The following is a 22,342-nucleotide window of genomic DNA, read 5'->3' as shown; positions in this document are numbered from 1 at the left end:
CCGGCCTGTGCATCCAAGTGCCCAGCGGCAGCCTGGACCCACCTTCCTCTGCAGAGGGGCTCCTGTGGGTGCAGACAATTTATTTACACGGGGGCTAGGGCAGCCAGGCAGCATCAGCTGAAGAAGTAGGGGGAGCGCAGCACTTGCTCCAGGTCGAAGGCCCCTGGGGAGGAGAGTGAGTGACAGAGTGAACAGGAGACCCCAACCCTGCCCTGACTCCTGGCCTCCTACCCTTTGCTCTCAGGCACCCCGACTCTGCCCTGACCCCCACACTCATGCTGGGCCACCCCACCTGTCTCAGGCACGGACAGCAGTGTCTCAAGCAGCTTGACCCTCTGGAGGTTCTTGGAGAGTTTCAGGGACCTGAGCCAAGAGGGGGAGTGTGAGGCCCCGTGGAGGGGGCCCAGGAAGCGGGGCGTGAGTAAGGCTGGCACCATACCTGGGCTCGGAGCAGAACCGCTTCACCAAGAATTGGGACAGCTCCTGCAGGATGGGCTGGCTGTGCAGACGCACAAACTGCTCCCGGCATACCTGAGGGGGGATGGGTGTGAGGGGGAGCAGAGGGGTGGGATGGGGCTGCCTGGGTGGCGGGGGCTCACCTGGTTCATGATGGGGACATCAGCCGCATGGGTCCAGAAGCAGTCATGGACCGAGACGAAGGTCAGGCCCCTCCTGCAAGGAGGGGCGTGAGGAAGGGCAGCGGGAGTCCCACCCCAGAACCCCAGCTCCTTCCAGCCCTGTCACCGCCCCTTAGCCTCTTGGCTCAGGGGGAGACACCCCAACCTACACTGGGCCAATGGTAAGCACAGAGCTGCACCCTGAACCCCAACTGCAGACTCTGGGTTCAACTACTGCCCCTGACCTGGGACGTTTTGAATGGAAATGAATGCAAAGCGTCTATCCGCCCCCTCCCTCCCAGGGTTCAGTTGCCCAGCCTGGAAGGATCACAGCATTATGGGGTGCCTCCCCCAAGCCAGCCCTGTGCTGCTGCCTTGCTGTGGCCGAGCTGAGGCCCCCTCCTCACCAGGGCCAGAGGGACCCCGTGGTCCTCAGGACCCTACAGGGCCTGCCTACACCTTTGGGGTGGAAGCCACCACCAGCACTGTATGTGCTGTTCCCAGTGCCCCTGCGGGCACCCCGAGTCCCCAGTGCCCACCCAGGACAGGCAGAGTAGACGCGGGCCACCGGGGGTGGGGGGGGGCACCTGTAGCAGTGCAAGGCCGTGAGCATCATGTGGGAGGAGTCCAGTGAGTGGATGAAGTTGGGGGGGAAGCCATTCCTCTGCTTCAGCGTGTTGGGCTTCCTGGTGGCGTGGGGGTCACTGAGGGGTGCTGAAGGGGCACCCCTGCCCCCAGGCACTCCCAGGACCCCCAGCCCCTCCAGGCCTTGGCCCCCCTTACTGGCTGCTGTCTCCGCTGCTGCTGACTGTCATGCTCTGGATGCCCCCGTTGATCTGGGAGGTGGGAAGTGAGAGGGGGATGAGCCTGGCGCAGCCCCTGGCCCAGGCCGGGCCCATGGGTGGGTGGGTGGGGTCCACGTACCACGAGCTTGGAGACATGGTGATACGGCTGGATGACGGGGATGCCCAGGGGTGTGACCCACTCCACAGCGGAGCCCATAAGCGAGATGAGCCGCGCGCTCTCAGTCAGCCAGTGCTGTGGGGATGCGGACGGCTCAGGCTGGGGGGCACTGAGGTGGGCGTGAGCTCAGGCAGGGGCAGCTATGGGTGGATGGGGAGTTATGGTCCACCTGGGTGGCCCCGGGGAGGTGGAGGTGGAGGATTGGGGGACATGGCCCACCTGGATGGCCCGGGTCCCTGAGAACATCTCCTGGAGACTGTTGAACACCTGCCGGACAAGGTAGTGTGACGCCTCCCACACGAACTCCTACACAGGGGAGGCACATGGGGGGCACGTCAGGCGGGGTGCGCCACTCCCTCCACCCCAGCCCCACCTGTGCACCACCGGCCCAGGAGTCCCGAAGCCCCCCCTCCACTGCAGACAGGAGCCCAGGCTGGCTCAGCTCCTCTACAAGGTAGAAGGAGTTCCCTCTGGGGGGAGGGGACCACGGGAGCCACCTGGGGGAAGGCGTGGAGCTCCCGGAGGCGCTTCTCGATCTGCAGGCGCCCCCCGTAGCGTGTGACCCCGTACACCACAGTCATCACGGTCTGCTTGACCACCTTGCGGCTCACGAAGCCCTCCAGCACCTGCGCCACGCGCACACCCCGTGCGGCATCCTGCGCCCGGAACACCTCCACCTGGGTCGGGGGGGTGTCAGGGGTGGGGTCCAGCCCAGGCCCATACCTCATCCTCGGCCCCGTCCCCGAATGCCCCCAGCAGCCACCACCCAGGCGGGAGCCCACACCTGTGCGGCCACCCCACTGTACACGTCTTGTGGCTGTTCCGAGGGCACCAGGTTCACAGAGGCGGCACCCACACTGTCCCGGCCCAGCGCTGCGTAGTGCTGCAGGCCGTTACACGAGCCGTCCTGCAGAGGAGGGGGTGGATGGCAGAAGTCCTAGCTTGGACAGTTGCCCAAAGGGGAAATTGAGGCTCAGAGCCCCTGAGCAGGTTCGCGGTGGAGAAACAGGCAGGCGATCCTTGGCCCCATGTCTCACCCGGGACACGTGGGCTGCCCTTGACCCCACGTCCTGCTCCTAACACCAGGGCAACCCTCAATCCCACACGCTGTCCCTAATTCCAAGATGGACCCCAGGCATGTCTGGACAGCTCGTGTTTCAACATGAACTTCACAACCCACCCACAGCACAACGCTAGGCAGCCGGAAGTGAACCCACGCCATGCGGACTGCTCACCTGGTGGATGGGGAAGTGGGAGATGTAGGCAGCAGGGTCTGGGGCGCGCACGGCCCGTGCCACCTCCATGCAGCAGGCTAGGGTCTGCCAGGGCTCATCCGCGTCCCGCCACCACTGCCGGCCCTGTGGGTCAGACCAGCTATGGGTAGACCTCGAGGGGGTGTGAAACAGCCGAGGGCCTGAGAGAAGGTTCTGGAGGGGTAGGGGAAGCTGCAGGTGGACTGGGGAAGGAAGAGGGACTGGAAACAAGGACGACAGCAACACGGGGGTCTGAGATGCTGGAGGTGGGGGGCCAGTGGGGAGGCTGTGGTGGGAGAGGGGCTCTGCTGTGTCCCCTGCCCGGGGTGCCCACCGTCATGGGCCGGTCGGCAGAGTCCAGGATGTCATCCATGACCGTGTTGGCGAAGGCCAGGCGGGCTGACAGCGGCTCGCGCTTCTTGAAGCCGGTGAGGTTGACCAGATGCAGCTTGAGCCAGTCAAGGCCACGGGGGCCAAGCGGGCGACCCTCAGCAAACTCGAGCAGGGCACGGGCCAGGTCACTGCCCAGGTGGCTGAGGTGGGGCGGGCAGGGGTAGGTGCGGCCACGGAAATCCATGTTGTGGGGCAGCCAGAAGACGCGATGCCGCAGGTGCTGGGCCAGCGAGAGGCGGCGCAGGGCGTCCATCCGTAGGCTGTGCAGCTCCCGCGCCGCCTTGAGCCAGCGGGCCAGCTCCCGCCTCACCTCGGCTTTGTGGGCAGGTGAGGCACCGGGCTGCAGGCAGGCGCGGGGTGGGCGGGACACCTCTGAGGGCGGGGGCGGCACGCCCAGGGGGGCGCAGCCCTTAGCAGTGAAGAGCGCCAGGACGAGGTCCAGCACCTGCCCATTGATGCGCCAGGCGCAGTTGCCGAGCTGCGTGAGGGTGTCCAGCGCGCCATGCAGGGTGGTGGGTGGGCAGCGCTCCAGCAGGCGCTGGTGCTGGGTGGTGCCCTCCACAGCGCGCATCAGTTTGGTGGGCGTCAGCAGGAAGGCGCCTGTGTGCGGCGAGCTCCAGGGCACGGGCGGGCAGAGCATGGGCAGTTCGACTGCCTCAAAGGTCAGCACGCGCTCTGCTGCAGCCGCCCGCAGCTGCGAGAAGGCTGGGTGTGGCTTCAGGAAGCCGACCTGCAGGGCACACGGGAGCCGGGGCGTGGGGTTGGGCCGGGGGTGTTGGGTGCCCCGCGTGTGTGCATGAGTCCCCAATTGGGGGTGCACAGCCAAGAGGAAAAGCATTTCACTTCCCGTCAATGAACAGACTCCAGCTATGTGAGTGACCCCATCCATGGCTGGCGCAAAGCTGACGAACAACTGTCAGAGCTGGCGTGCTCTCTTGCACCAAGTGAGGAGCTGGCAACCCACCAGCTCCACATTCTCTGCGGCAGGTGCCTTTCCCATCAGATGCCCCTAAAATTTGGGCCCTTGTTGGCAATGACACGACTAAGAGGGCAGCACCGTCCCCACCATGGCCAGGGTCTCCCGCCACCCATAGCTGACCAAGGCCTGACCCTGTGTACTGAGTCTCCTGCCTGTCTTGGACAAAGGGTCTTCTGAGGGGCAGTTCAGGCTCCCCCACTCCCAGTCCCAGGGCCTCAATTTCCCAGGGTGACTGGACCCTTTTCCCCTCTCCCGCTCCCATCCCTGGTGCCCCCGGCCCCACCTGGTGGAGGTTGCGGAAGGAGTACACGTGGTAGAGCACGGGTATGAGCTGGCAGCCGCTCTGGGGCCCAGCCAGGCTGCGGGGCATCTGCACGGCCTGCACCAGCAGCTCTGCCAGCTGCTTGCCCAGCTGCAAAAGCACAGGCAGGGGCCAGGGCTGCTCGGGTGGAGCCTCGGGCGGGTTGGACGCTCCCAGTGCCTCCCAGTACTGCCGCGGCAGGCAGGGCTCGGCAACCTGCGGGAGGGTGAAGTGGATGGGGAAGACTGGGGTCCACGCAGAGCTGGAACTGCCCTAGCAGGGTGGCACCCCCTCCCTCAGGAAGACAAATGGGATGGAAGCGGCTGGCATGGGCTAGGTAGTGCCCTGGGGCCAGGCTGGACATTCAAAGCCACCTGAGTAGCAGACAAAGCAAGAGGCTGTGGGGAGTTTCGCTTCTAGGCATTTGGATTTGCAGACTGACTGCATGTGATACAAAGCTCAGTTCTCAAGAAAAAGTCACAAACCATACAAGGAGATAGGGACCATATGGCCAGTCACAGACTATTCCGGAGGAAGTTTAGACTCTGGAATTTTAATCAAAGACCTCAGATCAATTTTCTTTAATGAGATCAATGAATTAAAGATAAGCACAGATGACCAACTAAAGGAAATCAGGAAAACATAATGTGAACAAAGTGATGAATTTCAGTGAGACAGAAATAATAAGAGAACCCAAAGGAAATTCTGGGGCTGTGAAGTACAATAAATGAAATGAGGGTTCAACAGCAGATTGGAGGAGGCAGCAAACAATCAGTGAACTTGGGGACAGGACAGAAAGAAAAACAGATGAAAAAGAAGAGACCCAGAAGGACCGTGGGACAACAGCGAGCATGCCAACATATGCTTGATAGGAGCCCCAGGAGAAGAGAAAGGGGAAGAAAAAATATTCAAAGGAACAATGACAGGAAATGTCCAAGATGTGAAGACACGAACGTACAAATCAAAGAGGCTCAGCAAACACCAAGCAGGATGAACCCAAAGAGCTCTACGTGGAGATACATTCTGATCAAACAGCTGAATGCCAAGCACAGAGAGAACCTTGGAAACAGTGAAGGAGAAGTGAAGCGTCACATGGAAGGTTTTCTCCTAAGATTGGCATCTGGGTTCTCAGAAACCACTGAGGCCAGAATAAAGTGGGAGGATGTATTTAAACAGCTGAAAGAAAAAGTTTGTTACCCAAGAATAATATATCTGGCATAGCTATTCCTCAAAAATGAGGGGAATGTGGGACATTTGGCGAGGCAAAATAAGCCATAAACAAAAGAGCAACTATTGTTATAGTTTCATTTAGAAAATAATTATACAAAAACAAGGGCCTAGATTGTAGGCTCTTATAACATTCACAGTTAGTCCGGAGTAGTAATGCTATTTCTGGATTTTGACAAGCTGTTTTATAAATGTATAACCTGGTATTTAGAGATAAGAATGAAGCTGATCAGATCAGCACAAAGGGGTAAGAAAGACACTGTCTGTATTTTAGAATTTCAGCTACTATTTGAGACCAAAGGAAGAAAGGTTTATTTTGTCCGGAACCTAAATTTTCTGTAGCACATAACCTAACTCAACCTGTCTGCATAGATCATTTAAACAATCCAAACACAGGGAGCCCAGAATAAGAATGAGGGCCTTTAATCCTGTATAGCTTAATGTAATGCCTGGATATATCCCAGAGAACATTAAGCAGATAATCAAAAAGTGTTGGCAAAGTCCCTTGAGGAATGGGAGGAAAAATATGGAACTATTAAACTTTACCACCAGAGAAACCCCTGGTACTGTGTCAAACATTAGGACACCCTAATCAATAGGCCAAGCCCTTGATCTTGAGACCTGTTCCTGTGAAGCTTATATATGTAGTGGAGAAGCCTAGCCTACCTACAGTTATGCTTATGAGTGACTTCCAGAGGACCTCTTTTGTTGCTCAGATGTGGCCTCTCTCTTTAAGCCCAACTCTGCAAGTGAAATCAACGCCCTCCCCTCTATGTGGGACATGACATCAGGGATGGACTCCCTGGAGGTGTGGGAGATGACTCTCAGGGATGAGCCTTGCCCTGTCACTGTGGGATCAAAAATGCCATCCTGATCAAAAGGGGGAAAAGAAGTGTAACAAATAAGGTTATCAGTGGTGGAGAGAGTTCAAAGAGAGAGTCAAACCCTACTCTGGAGGTCACTCTTATGCAAGCTTCAGTTAGACACTGCTCCTACTACAACTTGCCAAGCCCCAGCCAACACAATTCCAGCCAATCCTAAAGAACAACTAGGGTTTAGGGGTGGGAGGGCAGTTCAGTGCAGAATTCTCGCCTGTCATATGCGAGACCAAGGTTCAATTCCCAGCCCATGCACTTCCCAAACAAACAAGTAAGCAACCAAACAAAAATTCAGCAAATGGTGCTGCAATAGGAAGATATTCACATGGCAAAAGAATGAAATGTGCTACCCGCCATACAGCATACAAAAAAAAAAAAAAAAAGAACTAGGGCTTTATCTGATTTTCTACAAAGATTCCATGCACTAGGATAACTTTCCAGAAACCTACAATCTCCACATGGGTCTCTGGACCAGATAAGTCCTGAAATGCCGAGAGCCCAGCCTCTCCAGAACTTCAGCTAGTTCTATCCCCCTATCCCATATTATCAGCAGCCCCTTCCAACATGAAAAAAGTTAGAATTGGGGCATGGCCCAAATAACTCTAAAGAGTAGGAGAAATATCAACGGTGATGGTGAAGTTATGCAGAGAAGGTAGGATTTAACAAACAAATATGACTGCTGAATCATTAAATTGATAGTTCTTTTAGTCTCCAGTATCTTAAGAGTAGCTAGAGGTAAAAATCTTAAACTGTGGAATTGTAACCCCTACCAAACTCTGAGATCTGTTCTACAACTAATTGTTGTGCTGTGCTTTGAAATTTACTGTTTTGTAATATATGTTATTTTTCATATGCACACAAAAGTCAGTTGTGATGATAAATGCACAGCTGTGTGATGATATTGTGAACCACTGAGTCTACACTTTGGATGATTACACGTTATATGAATATTTATCAATTTAAAAAAATGAGGGTTAAATTAAGACATTTCTGGATAAACAAAGGCTGAGGGACTGGACTGCCACTGGACCTGCTCTACAAGAAAGGATAAGGGGGTCCTCCATGTTGAAAGGAAAGGACACCAGATAGTAACCTAAGGCTATAGAAAGGAATACCTCTGGTATAGGCTACTTTAAAGATAAATATAAATGGCAGTGGTAGTGCTGTCTTCTACTTCTTATATTACTTAAAATTCAAATACGTAAAAAATAAGCACAACCCTTATTACTGGGCAACATGAAGTGGGGGGACAGAGGGTACCAGCAGAGCATGTGCAGGTGACGGAAGTCAAGTTGGTGTCAACACACTTAGAATGTTAAATTTAGTTCCCATGGTGATCATAACGACATATCTCAAGAATTGACGCCAAGGGAAATGAGAAGTGGCGCAAGATAGCTCATCATGGAAGATAAGTGAAACAAAAAGAAGGTAGAAGTGGAGGGGGAGGGGCACAAACAGGTCTCAGATCTATAAAAGCAACATGGCAGGCGTGCGTCTTGCCTTATCAGTGATCACCTTAAATGTTAATGAATTAAATTCTCCAACCAAAAGGCAGAGATGGGTAGAATGGATTAAGAAGCATGATCCAACTGTATGCCATTCAAAATCTTAGATTCAAAGATACAAATAGATTGAAAGCAAAAGGATGGAAAAAATTATTCCTTGCAAATAGTATTTAAAAGAGAGCTGGGATTCTCACAAGCAGTGTGGACAACCAAAGCTATAGGCTGAGCCCCCAGTCTTGGGGTTTGTTCATATGAAACTTAACCCCACAAAGGACAGGTCAAGTCTACTTAAAATTTACACCTAAGAGTCACCCCCAAGAGAGCCTCTTTTGTTGCTCAGATGTGGCCTCTCTCTCCAGCCAACACAACGAGCAGTCTCACCACACCTCCCCCTGTCTACGCGGGACATGACTCCCAGGGGTGTGGACCTTCCTGGCAACGTGGGACAGAGATCTTGGAATGAGCTGAGACTCAGCATTAAGGGACTGAGAAAAATCCTAGAATGAGCTGAGACTTGGCATCAAGGGATTGAGAAAACCTTCTAGACCAAAACGGGGAAGAGGGAAATGAGACAAAGTGTCAATGGCTTAGAGATTCCAAACAGAGTCCAGAGGTTATCCTGGAGGTTAATCTTATGCATCAAGTAGATATCATCTTGTTATTCAAGATGTAATGGAGAGGCTGGAGGGAACTTCCTGAAAATGTAGAGCTGTGTTCCAGTAGCCATGTTTCTTGAGGATGACTGATACAGCTGTCACAATGTGACTGTGTGATTGTGAAAACCTTGTGTCTGATGCTCCTTTTATCTACCTTGTCAACAAAGCAGCAGAACATATGGAATAAAAATAAATAACAGGGGGAACAAATGCTAAAATAAATTTAGTTTGAAATGCTAGTGATTAATGAAAGCGAGGGGTAAGGGGTATGGTAGGTATAATCTTTTTTTTTTTTCTTTTTCTTTCCTGTGTTCGTTTTATTTCTTTTTCTATTGTCTTTTTATTTCTTTTTCTGAATTAATGCAAATGTTCTAAGAAATGATGAATATGCAACTAAGTGATGATATTGTGAATTACTGATTATGTATGTTGATGTTTTATTTTGTTTCTTAATTTAATTAATAAATAAATTTAAAAAAAAAAAAGAGAGAGCTGGGGGGGCTATGCTAATGTCAGATGAAACAGCCTTTAAGTCAGAAGCCATTACAAGAGACAAGACATTACAAATCAATGAAATGGTCAATTCCACAGTAAGACCCTATATACAAGCTACAGGCACTCACAGCTGTAAATTTCCTTCTGAGAACTGGCTTTGTGGCATCCCATGAGTTCTGATATCTTGTGTCTTCATTTGTATTTTTCTCTAAGTGTTTTCTAATTTCCCTTGTAATTTCTACTTTAGTTTATTGGTGTTTGAGAGTGTGCTGTTTAATTTCCATGTACTTGTGAATTTCCCAGTTTTCCCTAGTTTTTAATGTCTAGCCTAATTCCCTGTAGTCAGAGAAGTTACTCTGTATGATTTTAATATTTGACTTTACTGAGACCTCTCGTGGCCTGGCACAGGGTCTACCCTGGAGAGGGACCCATGTGCTCTGGGGAAGGAGGTGTGCTCTGCTGTATGGGGGAAGGGTCCACAGAAGTCTGTTGGGCCATCAAGTCCCCTCCTTCCTTGTTGATCCCCTGCCTGGATGTTTCCTCCATGTTCCAAGCAGTGTACTGCAGCCTCTACCACTTACTGCAGAACCGTCTCCTTTCAAGCCTACCAGCATTTCCTTCCAACATTTTGGTGCCCGGTTGTGAGGTGCACGGGCAGCCAGCATGAACATGAGGCCAAGGCGTGACCACAGCCAATCACTCTCATGGACACAGACACAAAGACCCTCAACAAAATCCTGGCAAGCCAATAAATAAATAAATCCTGGCAAACCTAAGGAAGCACTGATCGGATTATTCATGAAGACCAGGTGGGATTTAGTTCAGGAAAGCAAGGGTGGTTCACATCAAAACCCCATCAATGTAACACATCATTAAATACAAGGAAAGAAAAAAACAGATGCCATCTTCATTGATGCAGAAGAGGCATATGACAAAATCCAGCACCTCTGTTTGATAAAAATGCTTAGAAAACTAAGAACAGAAGGGAACTTTCCCAACATGATAAACAGCATATGGGAAAAACTCACAGCAAATATCATACTCAATGGGAAAGACAGCTTTCCTCTAAGATCAGGAACCAGACAAGGAAGCCCACTGTACCCACTGCTACTCAATGTGACCTGGACATTCTGCCAGGGTAATCAGCAAGAAAGAGAAAGAAAAGGCATCCAAACTGGAGAGGGAAAAATGAAATAACAGAATCAGACAACTTGATTCTATGTATTGAAAATCCAAAGGAATCCCCAAGAAAGCTATGAGAGCTAATAAATAAACTCTGCAAAGTGGCAGGGTACCAGAACAACATACAAAAATCAGTTGTGTTCCTACATACTACAATCAACAATCTGGCGAGGAAATTAGGAAAACAACTCAATTTAAATAGCATCTAAAATACTAAAATGCTACCAAGGATATAAAAGACCTGTACATGGGCAATTACAAAACACTGCTGAAAGAAATTAAAGAAGACCTATATAAATGGCAAAATGTCCCACATTCGGGCTTTTTGTAGAAAAGCTGATCCCCAAATTCATATGGAATTGCAAGGGACCTCAAATAGCAAAAATAACCTTGAAAAAAGAGCAAACTGGAAAACTCTCACTTCACGATTTAAAATTGTACTACAAAGCTAGAGTCATCAAAACAAAGTGGTGCTGGCACAACAACAGACACAGACCCAATGGAACAGAAACAAAACTCCAGAAATAACACCTTGCATCTATGGCCAGTTAATTTTCAACAAGAGTCAAGTCCACGCAATGGAGAAAGAAGCATCTTCAACAAATGGTGTTGGGAAAACCAGAAGTCCACATATACCTCATATGCAAAAATCAACTCAAAATGGGTCAAACACTTAAATGCAGAACTAAAACTGTAAAACTTTTGGAACAGAACATCAGAACAAATCTTTATGAACTGGGATTTGGCAACAGATTTCTTTTTTTCATACACTGTGCAGTGGGGGTAACATTTCATTCCTTTCCAGGTGATTATTCCATTCTCGTAGTAGCACCATCTGTTTGGCAAGACTCTTAGAGGTGAGACCAATAGCATGAGCAACAAAATAACAGATAAACTTGATTTCATTCAGAACTAAAAACGTTCATGCACAGAAGGAAATCAAGAAAGTGAAGACACCTGACCAAATGGGAAGACCTGTGTATCTGACAGAAAGAACTTTTATAAACAACAAAGACACACAACCCAATTAAAAAGACACAACCCAATTTAAAAATGGGCAAAGGATTTGAATAGATATTTTTCCAAAGAGATACAAATGGCCAACAAGCACATGAAAAGATGCTCAACATCGTCAGCTGCGAGGGAAAAGCAAATGAATGGTGAGCCACCATGTGGTACCCATGAGAAGGCCAATATTTTTAAAGCATCAAGTAAGCGAAGGCGAGCGCTGCACTCTAGCACCTCTCTGGCAGGACTGGCCAGGGGGCAGCTGCTGGGCCGAGCAACGTGGCACTTCTACAAACATGTCGATGTAGAGTTACTGTGCAAAACCAGCAGCCCAACCTCTGGGCATGCAGCCATGGAGCCAGGGACACACGTGGACATGCCACACCAAATGGCAACCCTACTGATGATAACGCCAAAAGCCGGAAACAGCCCAAGTGCCCCACAACGATGAACGGACAAACAAAAGTGGTCTAGCAGACAACAGAATAATATCCGTAAGAAGGAATGGCGTTCTGCCACACTTCCAGTGAACCCCGAAAACACACGTGAGGATGAGACATACGAGGGGACGTGAAAGCCAGATATGAGGACGAGAATCATATGCGGCCACTTGTGAGATAACCAACTGGCAGAGACAGGAACACAAAAGTTGCCAGGGCTTGGGCGAGGGGGAAGGGGAATGTCTGGTGGGAATGGGGTGTTTGGGAAAAAAAAAAAAAACAGGCAAGCACTAGAGCCTGCACCCCCCGCAGGCCCCAGCAGGCCTTTTCTCCCCACCTCCCAGTCGAGATGGAGGCCTCACCTGGGCATCGCAGGCCAGCAGCTGCAGGTACTGCCGGTAGCGCTGCCATAAGGCCTGCACCTGCTCGTCCCGCTGCCTGTTCTGTACCACGTGCCGGTTGAACACGCGCAGGCCCAGCTCGTATGCCAGGTGGATAAGGGACTCGCCTTGTGGGGGCAGCTCCTGCAGAACCTGGGTGGGGGACAGGGGAGTGGCCCTGGGTCCCCGCCTGACCCCATGAGGCCCCGAACACCTGGACCGGCCCAGACCCACCCACAGGAAGCAGACATCCTGGAAGGAGCTAGGACAGACACCCACAGGTAGGGCCGGGGGACACCTGGTTTCCACTGCGGGGAGAGGGAAGAGGAAAGCAGGAGGCGGGAGGCAACAGGGCTTTTAAAAGTGCCCTCGGAAACACGACGTCTAAAACAAGCAAATCCACAGCAACAGAGAGCAGATTCTCGGTTGCCAGGCAATGGGAGGGAGGGGATGGCTCAGGAGCCCAGGACTTCTTTCTGGGCTGATAGGAATGTTCTGAAATTAGACAGAGGTGCTGACTGCACAACTCTGTGAACCCTAGAAACCACCGAAATGCACCCCTTCAATGGTGAACTGTGTGGCATGTGGGATCTCACGCAATAAAGCGGTTAACCTCTCCCAAAAGAGGCACCTCTCCACATGGTGGGAGGCACCAAGGCCCCAAGAGAAGGGCATCTGCCGGGCGCACTGGAGGAGACTTGGGCAGGTGCGGTCCCTCGCAGCCCACTGACGGGGAGGCCCTGAGCAATGCCCGAGCCCTGGGCCAGGTGTTTGGGCATCGATGGCCCCATGGCCTGGGTGGCTGTTCTCTTTGGAAGGGAACCTGAAGGCTGGTTTTCAGGAGTTAAACCACAGAGCTCCCCTGAGGGTCAGAGAACCCTGGCCCACCTGCATCAGCAGCTGCACAAAGTCCCGCTCACTCAGGAGACACAGATACGGATAGAGCGTGGGGCGGCCGCGGTGTGCGACACGGGCCAGCTCAGCCTTGGTGTCCTGCAGGGCGCGGCCCAGTGCCGCCTCCCACCTGGCTCGCAGGTCCTTCAGGGTCTTCCGCTGTGGGGCGGGGGCAGGACACAGGCTGGGGTCACCAGCACACCCGGGACCACAAGGCAGGGTGGGGGGCATCAAAGGTGGTGCTGGGCGGGAAGGGCCCCAGGCAGCCAGAGCAGGACCCTGAGGCTCAGCAGCTGGGCAGAGGGAGAGACCCCAGCCCTGTCAGCCCTGGAGGGAAGCCTCTTCACACTCGTGAGGGCGGGGAGGGGGGCTTCAGGGCTCAGACAGGTGGGGATGTGGGCTCAGCATGCCCAGATCACCCCCAGGGCCCAGAGTGCTGCTCCCTGACCTCCAGGCCCTAGGGCCTCACTCACTACCCCGCGCCCCACTACCTCCTGCCCCATGATACCCCCAGGATCCCCACCCTGCCCTTACCGCCTGCAGGACCTCAGCCGTCAGCGGCTGCTCCTTTTCCACAGACTTGACCTGGATGCTGGTGGCCAGCTCCACTTGCAGCTGCTGCTGGAAGCAGCCCTCCAGCGTCTTCAAGGGCAGATGCAGCTTCGGGTAGGACACAGGGCCGTCCTGTGCGACCAGGCAGGCAGTGAGCCCCAGGTGGCCCCCCTCCACTCCCAATGCCTGCCAAGCCAGAGGCGCAACTGTGGCCACCCAGGTTCCCAGTCTTCAGGACCCCCAGCAAGAGTCACAGTCCCCTCCATGCAGCCCTGAACACAGTCACCGTGGGCACAGGGCAGGGTATAAAGCAGACCCTGTTTACTCTGCAAACTCAGGGTGACGTCAAAGAACTACCTGTCCCAAGATGAACTGAGAACAGCAACCAGACCCCAACACACGTCCTCACAAAACATGCACCCTGACATCTGCAGCAGTGTGACCCACAGCCAAAAGGGGGAGCAAGGCATGCCATCAGCAGACGAAGGATAAACTAATTGTGGTCACCCACGAGACAAGTGCTGCTCAGCAGTAAAGAGGAAGGGAGCTCTGATACATGCCACAGCACCGAGCAAAGACGCCATGTTGCACGAGAAAAGCCAAATGCACAAGGACAGTCACCACACGACTCGATGATACCAAATAGCCACGATGGGTAACTCCACAGGCCCAGGAAGCAGATTCAAGGTTTCCTGGGCCTGGGGAAGTTGGGGAAGCGGCTGCTGGTAGAGGCAGGGTCTCTTTTTGGGTGCTGAGAATGTTCTAGAACTAACAGAGGTGGTGGCTACGTGGCTCTGTGAAGGCCTTGGAACAGTTTCCCTTCATTGGGTGAATCTTGTAGCACGAGGTATATCTTATTAAAAGCCAACAAACAAAATCGCCAGCGTCTCACAGATTCATGCAGGCCCTGGCTGCCCCGTCCTGCCCAGCGGAATGGGGTAGGGGTGCCCTCTCCCACCACCCCCACATGTCTGGTTTACACCCTGCCCTGCTCCACAAAGGTGGGACTCACCAAGCAATGGCCAGGCCTATGGTGTCACTGGCCCCACCAGGAGCTCCTGAGAACCTTCTCTTTCTGAAACCTTACACTCTGCCTTCAGGATACTTTTAAGCCCCTCCTGGGTGCTGGAACCACCCCAAACCTTGAGCCCTGTGTCACAGGCAGCAAGAGCTGGCTGGGAGCGGTGGGTCGAGGCACCCCAAGACGAGGTCCAGTCCACACACGTGGCCAGGGCTGCTGGGTAACCCCCAGGGATCCCAAGAGACCCTGGGGCCCAGCCCGCTCAGGCCTGGGCTCACCTTGGCGTAGATCTCTCGGAGCAGCGGTGAAGTGTTGACGGGGGCTGGGGGCCGTGGTGATGGGCGGAAGGTGGGCTTGGCCTTGTGCACAGCACACAGGATGGCAGCCCGCTCCTCCACTGACATGGGTAATGCCAAGAGGTCTGGCAGCTGCAGCCCGTCCTGGGCCATCTGCTTCAGACACCTGTGGGTAGCACCAGGCGCAACATCACTGGGAGCTGTGCCCACCTCTCCCTAGCCCCCAGGGCATCCACCCCACTTCTCCCTGGGCCTCTAGGGCATCCACTTGGTCCCCAGCATCGCTGGCCTGCACTTCCACCTCTGCCCCAAACTCAGAGCCCACAGCCTCTAAGGGCTCAAACAGGGTGCTCCCCTGCTCAGGCAAAGCCTGACCCCTTGCAGCCCACACGGCCCAGCCGGGGAGGTGCTTGGAGTGGACGTGGCCTTGGGGGATGAGGGCACTGCCCACCCACCTTTTGATGGTGGTGGCCTCCTGGCCCAGCCGCCCCATGCACTGGAGGGCAGCCGCGTAGGACTGCAGGTCAGGGGCGAGGCCGGAGTCCTTCAGCATGACCAGCACATACACCAACTCCTTGAGAGCGCCCTGCGGACCACAGCGGCATGAGGGTGAGGGCCTGGACCCCCCTCCCACCTCCTGAGCCATTCCTCAGGTCCCTTCTCTGCAGGGCAGAGGCTCTTTGAGGGGCTCCCGTGGGAGAGGTGGGCACGGAGGGTGGGGGCGGTCAGCACCACGGGGGTGGGGGGGTGGGACTGGTCTGCATGCTTTGCTTTTTCCTATTTCATGGACCCTAGTGTGAAGGGCCTCAGAGCCCCTGAGAACATGCCCCTTTCACAGTCTGCCCGGCTTTAAAGGTTTGTTGGTATTTGTTGCCCTTTTTCACAGGACCAATTTCTGGCTTTCTCGATTTTTGTCTGTGTTTCTATTTCATTTCTTTCCACTTCAACCTTCAGTGTTTCCTGCCTTCTATATGGTTTGGGTTTGACCTGCTCTTCTGTTTCTAAGTCTCTATGGAGAGGTGACTGATTTGAAACATTTTTCAGTGCAGGCCTATGGCTATAGATTTCTCTCTGAGCACGGCTTTAGCTGCACCTCATCAGCACTGGTATGTTGTGTTTTCACCTTCATTCGTCTCGGAATATTTCATTTCCTTTGAGGTTTCCCCTTTAACGTGCTGGCTAGTTAGGAGACTGCCATTTACCAACCTCTTTCAAAGACAAACAATCCCCACATCCTCCTGTGTCCCTGCTCGCTCCAGGCACATAGCACGGGTGGGAAAGAGGCGGTCACTGGCCACACGGACACAAGGCATTTGGCCTCCCCACAGCAAGAGTTAGTTTATGTGGGGCCAGAAGCTGCCGTACCGGATAGTAAAGAGAGAGAGAGCCTGTCTACCATCACTAAACACCTTCCCAGGCAGGACCAGCCTAGAACGCAAGTTTGTCCTTTTGTGGTTTTAAGTAACATCATCCATGGGAAATACAACCTCGAGTTCCCTGCAGACTTCTCATCCCTCACCTAAACACACATGCGCCCCCATGTGCAAAGCCCAGAGGACGTCCGCACTCCCCCAAGAATGCAGTGAGGGGTTCATGTCACAGATGCGCAGACTGAGGCTAGTGGCCTCAGGCCCCGCTGAGCGCCCAGAGGCAGACAAGGCCCCAGAAGCACATGCAGTGCGCGGAGGAGATGCCCAAGGCCCAGTGCCACACACGACAAGCCTCGACCTGGCTCCTCCCTGAGGAGGTGGAGGAGAAACCACCACTCTCATTCCCGCCAACCTCTTCCTGGAAGCTATTGCTTCCCATGATGGTGAACCCAAGCCAACGCCCAAGCTACCACTCTGTGATTCAGAGACACCTCAAGTTTCTCTTTATCACATCTGGGATTTGCAGTTTGAAGTACATTGTTTTATACTCTGTCACTTAAAAAGTATAGCAATTATTAGACAGACTCCAGAATGCTGCTTTTTTCACAGATAAATTAAGATACATCTTATTCTTGATCACAGATTTGTCTATTTTGGTAATCGCATTTTAACATAATTGGTTTCCTTCATTTAACAAAATCCCAGACAGCAGCTTTCACTGCTGCTTCTCAAATTAGGGCAGCAAGAGCATGGGGGGGAGGGTGAAAAGGCTTTTTCCCTTTGAAAAGAATCTATAAACACACTTCTAAATAAGCAATGGGTAAATACAGTAATCTCAAGGGAAATTAAAAAACATTCTGAGGTGAATGAAAATGCAAACACAACATAGCAAAACACTGGATGCAACTACTTCAGAACTCAGAGGCAAATTGATAGCCATAAACAACTGTATTAAAAAAGAAGAAAGCTCTCAAATTGATAACTAACCTACCACTTTAGAAAGTTAAAAGAAGAAGGGCAAATTACACCCAGAGTATTAAAATCATCATCCTGCAAGGGTCTGCAGGCTACCCCGGACATTCGAAGCCTGGATTTGGGATCTGCGTGTTGCCCACAGGTGGCCGGGCACCTGCAGACACCCCAAGCCCTGGCCTCGTTCTCCATCTCCTGTGGACGGGTGTGCTCCCCAGGCCCTCCCTGGCCGCTGCTCACCTTGCGGGCCCAGCCAAGCATGACGGTGTTGTACATGGTGAGCGTGAGCAGCTGCTGCTGCTGCACACGGCCATGGTAGGTGACTAGCACATGGTGGGCGAGGGGAAGGTGGCCCGAGTGCAGGCAGCACTCGAAGAAGGCCAGGAGCTTCTGCTGCTGGTTTGAGAGTCGCGCCTCGGGCCCCCTGTCCTCCAGGGCCTGCTCCTCCTGGCGGCTCAATTTCCGAGGGGCCTCCCGCAGCACCTGTGCCAGCTGCTCCTCCCAGGGGTTCCCAAGGCTCCCACGCGCCCAGCGCTGCAGGCAGCCAGCCATCTGCCCACTCAATCGCCGGGGCTCCACCTGCAGTGCAGCGGGCAGCTGCTCCTGGGCCAGCCGCTGGGCACGGGCCTGCAGCTTCACCTCCAGCCGCCGCTTGCGCTTCTGCATGGTCTGCCTCTCTTTGTCCAGTTTCTCTGCCCACCGGCCACGGACACCTGGAATGGACCCTCCGGCCCCAACCTCGGCCTTCGCAGGTGGCTGGAAGCTGCTTTCTCGGAGTCGAGCCATGTCCACCCTATTGACTGTGACCTCTGACACAGACTCGGCTTGCAGCTGCCGCACACGTGCCTCGAGCACTGTGGGGGGAAAAGCGCGAAGATGTCAGTGGTCTGCTCGAGCCCCATCATGCTAGAGCCCGCTCTGTCAGGAGTTGGGGGTTAGCTGAAGGCCTTAACTACACTTTCACTGACAAACCACTGGCATTCATCTCCCCCAGGACTGCTATCTGAATTCTCACACCTGCCCACCCCCAACTCAGCACCTCTCCCTAGGTCTCTCAATAGACTCCAAAAGTTCCCCCAGACCTGCCCCTCTTAGACCTGCCAGGCCTCAGGCCAAGACCTCTGGGATTGCCCAGGACAACTCTCATCCCCAGGTTGCACCCACCAGAGTATCCTCAGAGTCTGTCTTCAAAATCTACCCAGAACCCACCCACTGGATCAATACTGCCCTGTCTGTCCTCCTTACACCCACCAGAGGGCATCTGAGAGCACAAGAGTGGGCTGTCCCTCCTCTACCCAGGACCCCCCAGGGCTCCCACCTCACATGGGGTATAGGCATCCTCCCTGTGGCCCCTAGAGCCTTGCAGACCTGCCCTAGCCTTTTCCTTGCTCACTCTGCTTTGGCCTGTCTTCCTCAAATGCATCAAGCAGGGTCTGGCCTCAGGGCCTCTGCACATGCTGTTCCTGCTGCCCAAGAAGCCACCAAGGCCTTCCCTATACTCCCTATTCATGCCTCAGCCACCCTCAGCAACAGGTCGCTCTCTTATTCCTCGCTACCATTGCCTGTGACTATAAGATCCCACTTCAGATTTCTGCTGCTTTCTACTCTGTCTCCCACACAGGAGCATCAAGTCCCTGAGAAGAGGGGCCTTCGCTGGCTTTGTCACCAGCACTCCAGAAGGGGCGCAGTAAAGTTTTGTGGAACACATATGTGAAAATATGTGAAGTGGGCCAAAACTCAAGAATTAACGAGGAATTTGATTTGGCTGGAATGTGTGTCAAGGAGGCATTAGAGACGTAGGCAATGGTCTCCTCTTGGAGGAGCTGACACCAGAGCAGAGGCCTGGAAGGAGTAAGGCAGCCAGAGGGGCACAGAGCTAGGAGGCAGGCATTGCAAAAGCCCCGGGGCAGAAACAGCAGAAGTGGGGAAACTGCAGCAGGGCAAGAGGGCAGAGGCCTTGGGGTCTGTGGATCATGGTGGGGAGCTTAAGGTTGATCTTGAGCATGAGGGGAAATGGCCGGGAAGGCTTTAAGCTGGAGAATGACATGATGTACTCTAAATATATGGAACCGTCTTCTGGTTCAACAACATGATATCTGAGCTTGATGATAAATAGATGAAACAAGGCTAGCTATCGGAGCTGGTGGCTCATTGTAGTTTGTGCTTTTGTATTTTTAGTATTTTCTGTAATAAAAAGAGTCTTTTGAAAGGCTCCCCATGACTGCTGTACAGAGAAAGCTGGACACTGTCTGGAAAGGAGAGGGCAGTGGCCTGGACCAGCACAGTGAGACAGAGACACCCCCACCTCCCTACAGAAGCCACCAACCCATCAGTCCTCGGTCAGGAACCCCCTGGGACTGGGTTATTCTTCCCACTGGACCCATCAGGTCCCCAGCCCCCAAAAGCCAATATGCCTGACATGCAGCAGGCACAGCCGACACAGAGACATGCTGATGGATATTTAGTGAAAGTAATGAGAGGGACCACAGCTTCATGCCATCGCGTGAAGTCAGTGGCCCCTGGGACCACCAAGGAAATGGGGGTGCCATGGGGACCCCGTTTCACAAACTGGGCCTTTTAGTTACTTCTCCCTGCAAAGGAAGACCACTTCTCATCATTGGGCGACCCCAGCCAACAGCAATGGCCCAAAGAAGGACCCGCAGCCCCCAGACTCGGTCCCGTGCTTACCCTCCAGCAGCTCGGCGCGGCCCCACTCCTTCTGGCGGTCTTGCTCGCGAGGGCAGGCGGACGAGGTCCTTCTGCGGCCCCGAGGGCCGACGGCCCCTGCGGGAGAGAAGGCGGCTGCGGGCCCCGTAGCGAGGAGGCTGGGCAGAGGTGGGGGCGAGGGACCCAAAAGTCAGCGGACACGCTCAACAGTCATGAGTCACAAATTGGAAAGAAATCAAAAGGTCAAAGGTGAAAGGGGCCCCAAAGGCCAAAGAAATAGACGCACGGGGTCAAGTGCAAAGAGCCCCTCCAACCAAGGAACTGTGGAAGGGTTAAATGTTAAACAGTTCCAAGAGCAACAGAATCAAAGGTCAAAGGGCCCTGTCGAACCCTGTAAGAGGGGCAGAGCAAAGGCGTGTGAAGTGCGGGGTCGAAGGTCAATGGGTTCCCCGCAACCTCACGGGACAAGGGGCAAAGGTCGGGGGTAGCTGGATCCCTGGGACTCTACAAGCCAAAGGTCACGGCAGCCGGGCGCGCGTGGAGCGGCCACAGCGTCATCGTAGGGCCTCCCTCGGTGTTACCTTCTTCCGTCGGGAGGCAACGCCGGCCCGGGATCCGCAGGGCCCGCCCGAGACCCGCCGCGCCGCGGCCCCAGCGCAGCGCCGACATGCCTCACGCGGGCTCGCCGGCCGCTGCCTACCTCTGCGCCTGCGCCGACCTGTCTCTGTGCCTGCGCCGACCCGCGCCGCCTGCCGGGAAGTGTAGTTTCGCGGCTGACGACAGCGGCAAGGAGTCCACCCGGCCGTCAGCACACCCTGGAAAGCATAATTCTCTGTGGGCAGCAAAGGTGGTCCCCCCGGAGGCACGGGGAGCATGCGCTGCCAGAACCCTGTGATTGGCTTTCGTACGTTTTCACGCTAAGGGCGGGAACAGCTGTTGCCTTGGCAACAGGGGGTGAACCTGGCATCTCCGCTAGGGTCCCGAAGCTGGCGTGGTCTTTTTTAAAGGGATAGTCACCTAAAATTAGGACAGCGTTCAGCGATTTAGAGATTCCCGTCCTCCATCTTCATTGGTCCAACCTTACTTTGGGGTTCCGTCCGCAATTTTTATTGATCTAAACACAACTTCGGGGTGGGAACTATTATATCCCCAGTTCATTGCTGAGGTTCAGAGAAGTCAACCAACCTGCCCAAAGACACACAGCATGGACCATAGGGAGCCTGGAGTGAGAGCCTAGGTCTGTCCGACTCCTGGCCGAAAGCTGAAGCTACGCGAGTAGCTTTCCTGGTCCACTGCCTCCTGTCTCAGTTTACCTTCCAATCTCCAAGCTCATAAGGTCAAAGGCGGGTGGGCCGGAAGTGACAGGAAGAGTGGTTTAACCTGTCTCTTCTGCTAAATGGGCATGAAGACAAAAGGAATGAGATAAGCCTGGAGCCTCCTGCTCTGGCCCCCAGGGTTCTCAAAGGCTGCAGACCATCAGGAGAGGGAAGGGCCAAAGCTCGGGTCCCACGTGGGAGCATGCCCTACTCATCCAGTTGGGAAAACTGAGATGGAGAGAGGGGAGCAGCCTGGTCTGGGAGGAGCTGGCCCGTGAAGGATAAGGAGTCCTGGGATGTCTGGGGGAAAGTGTTGCTGGGGCAGGGCATAGCTGTGCAAAGGTCCTGAGGCAGGAAGGGGCTTGGACTGCTGGAGGGGCGAGGCCTGGGGGAGACAGCAGGCACGGCATGGGAGAGCAGAGAGGCCAGGCCATACCAGGGTCCTGTGCCCAGAGCTCAGATGGCAGCGCCCCCAAGTAGGGGGTGGATCCTGGGCTGGCAGGCTCTTGATAGCATATTCCAGACACCATCGCCCACGTCGGCCCTGGCACTGATGCCACCGGCCGGGAATGTTTTCAACAGACAGCTGCCGCCTCCCCAACCTGTCCCAGGACTGTGATCTCAGCCCTGATTCCAACTTGGGGTTTCCCTCCCGGCCCTGGGAGGCTGAATCAGCAGGCCTGTTCCCCAACACTTAGAGACACCCCACCACCACCACCCCACCACCCACACACACACATACCACCACCACCCCCGCAGCCTGGCAAAGCCCAGAAGCCAAGGCTTCTGAATTCTCTTGCCTTTCCTTAAGCCTCTGCTTTCTCATCTTACTCGGTGGGATGGCAAATCCCTAAACCCATGTTCTCCTAGGACCCAGGCCCCGACTGGTAGCAGTGGAAAGTTATTCTCCTTTCAATCTTTATTCAAACCTCCCGCGGACCCATTGCCCAGGAGTCCCAAGACTCGATTCTGTGCTG

General features: G+C 54.0%; 1 protein-coding gene across 2 annotated transcripts; it reads right to left on the bottom strand.

Moving 5' to 3' along the window:
- Positions 1-6: 6 nt before the first annotated feature.
- POLRMT (RNA polymerase mitochondrial) lies at positions 7-20,718 on the bottom strand. 2 transcript variants are annotated; one of them, XM_077121426.1, is made up of 21 exons: positions 20,631-20,718; positions 20,071-20,166; positions 17,623-18,236; positions 15,496-15,626; positions 15,023-15,206; positions 13,706-13,855; positions 13,166-13,330; positions 12,260-12,430; positions 4,489-4,722; positions 3,168-3,956; positions 2,816-2,938; positions 2,365-2,487; positions 2,078-2,257; positions 1,800-1,886; positions 1,542-1,655; positions 1,401-1,453; positions 1,205-1,303; positions 600-672; positions 440-531; positions 293-363; positions 7-163 (listed from the first exon to the last, which is right to left on the bottom strand). In XM_077121426.1, exons 1-21 carry the CDS (start codon positions 20,716-20,718, stop codon positions 114-116), a joined length of 3,687 nt encoding a protein of 1,228 aa, XP_076977541.1. In that variant the 3' UTR covers positions 7-113. The 2 variants fall into 2 exon arrangements, with proteins under 2 accessions (XP_076977541.1, XP_076977543.1); XM_077121428.1 differs by having other exon boundaries at positions 17,962-18,236.
- Positions 20,719-22,342: the final 1,624 nt, after the last annotated feature.

The sequence above is a fragment of the Tamandua tetradactyla genome, chromosome 11 (genome assembly GCF_023851605.1).
Source record: "Tamandua tetradactyla isolate mTamTet1 chromosome 11, mTamTet1.pri, whole genome shotgun sequence".
Lineage (NCBI taxonomy): Eukaryota > Metazoa > Chordata > Mammalia > Pilosa > Myrmecophagidae > Tamandua > Tamandua tetradactyla.
Note: the sequence above shows the minus strand (reverse complement) of the source record. Positions and strands in the feature narration are given on the sequence as shown.

Coding starts and splice junctions, on each gene's coding strand:
- POLRMT (XM_077121426.1), bottom strand. CDS start 20,718: ATGTCGGCGCTGCGCTGGGGCCGCGGCGCGGCGGGTCTCGGGCGGGCC. Junction 12,431..13,165: donor TTGTGCAGCTGCTGATGCAG/GTGGGCCAGGGT, acceptor TCCCCCACCCAG/GTTCTGCAGGAGCTGCCCCC. Junction 673..1,204: donor ACGGCCTTGCACTGCTACAG/GTGCCCCCCCCC, acceptor CCCTCCTTGCAG/GAGGGGCCTGACCTTCGTCT.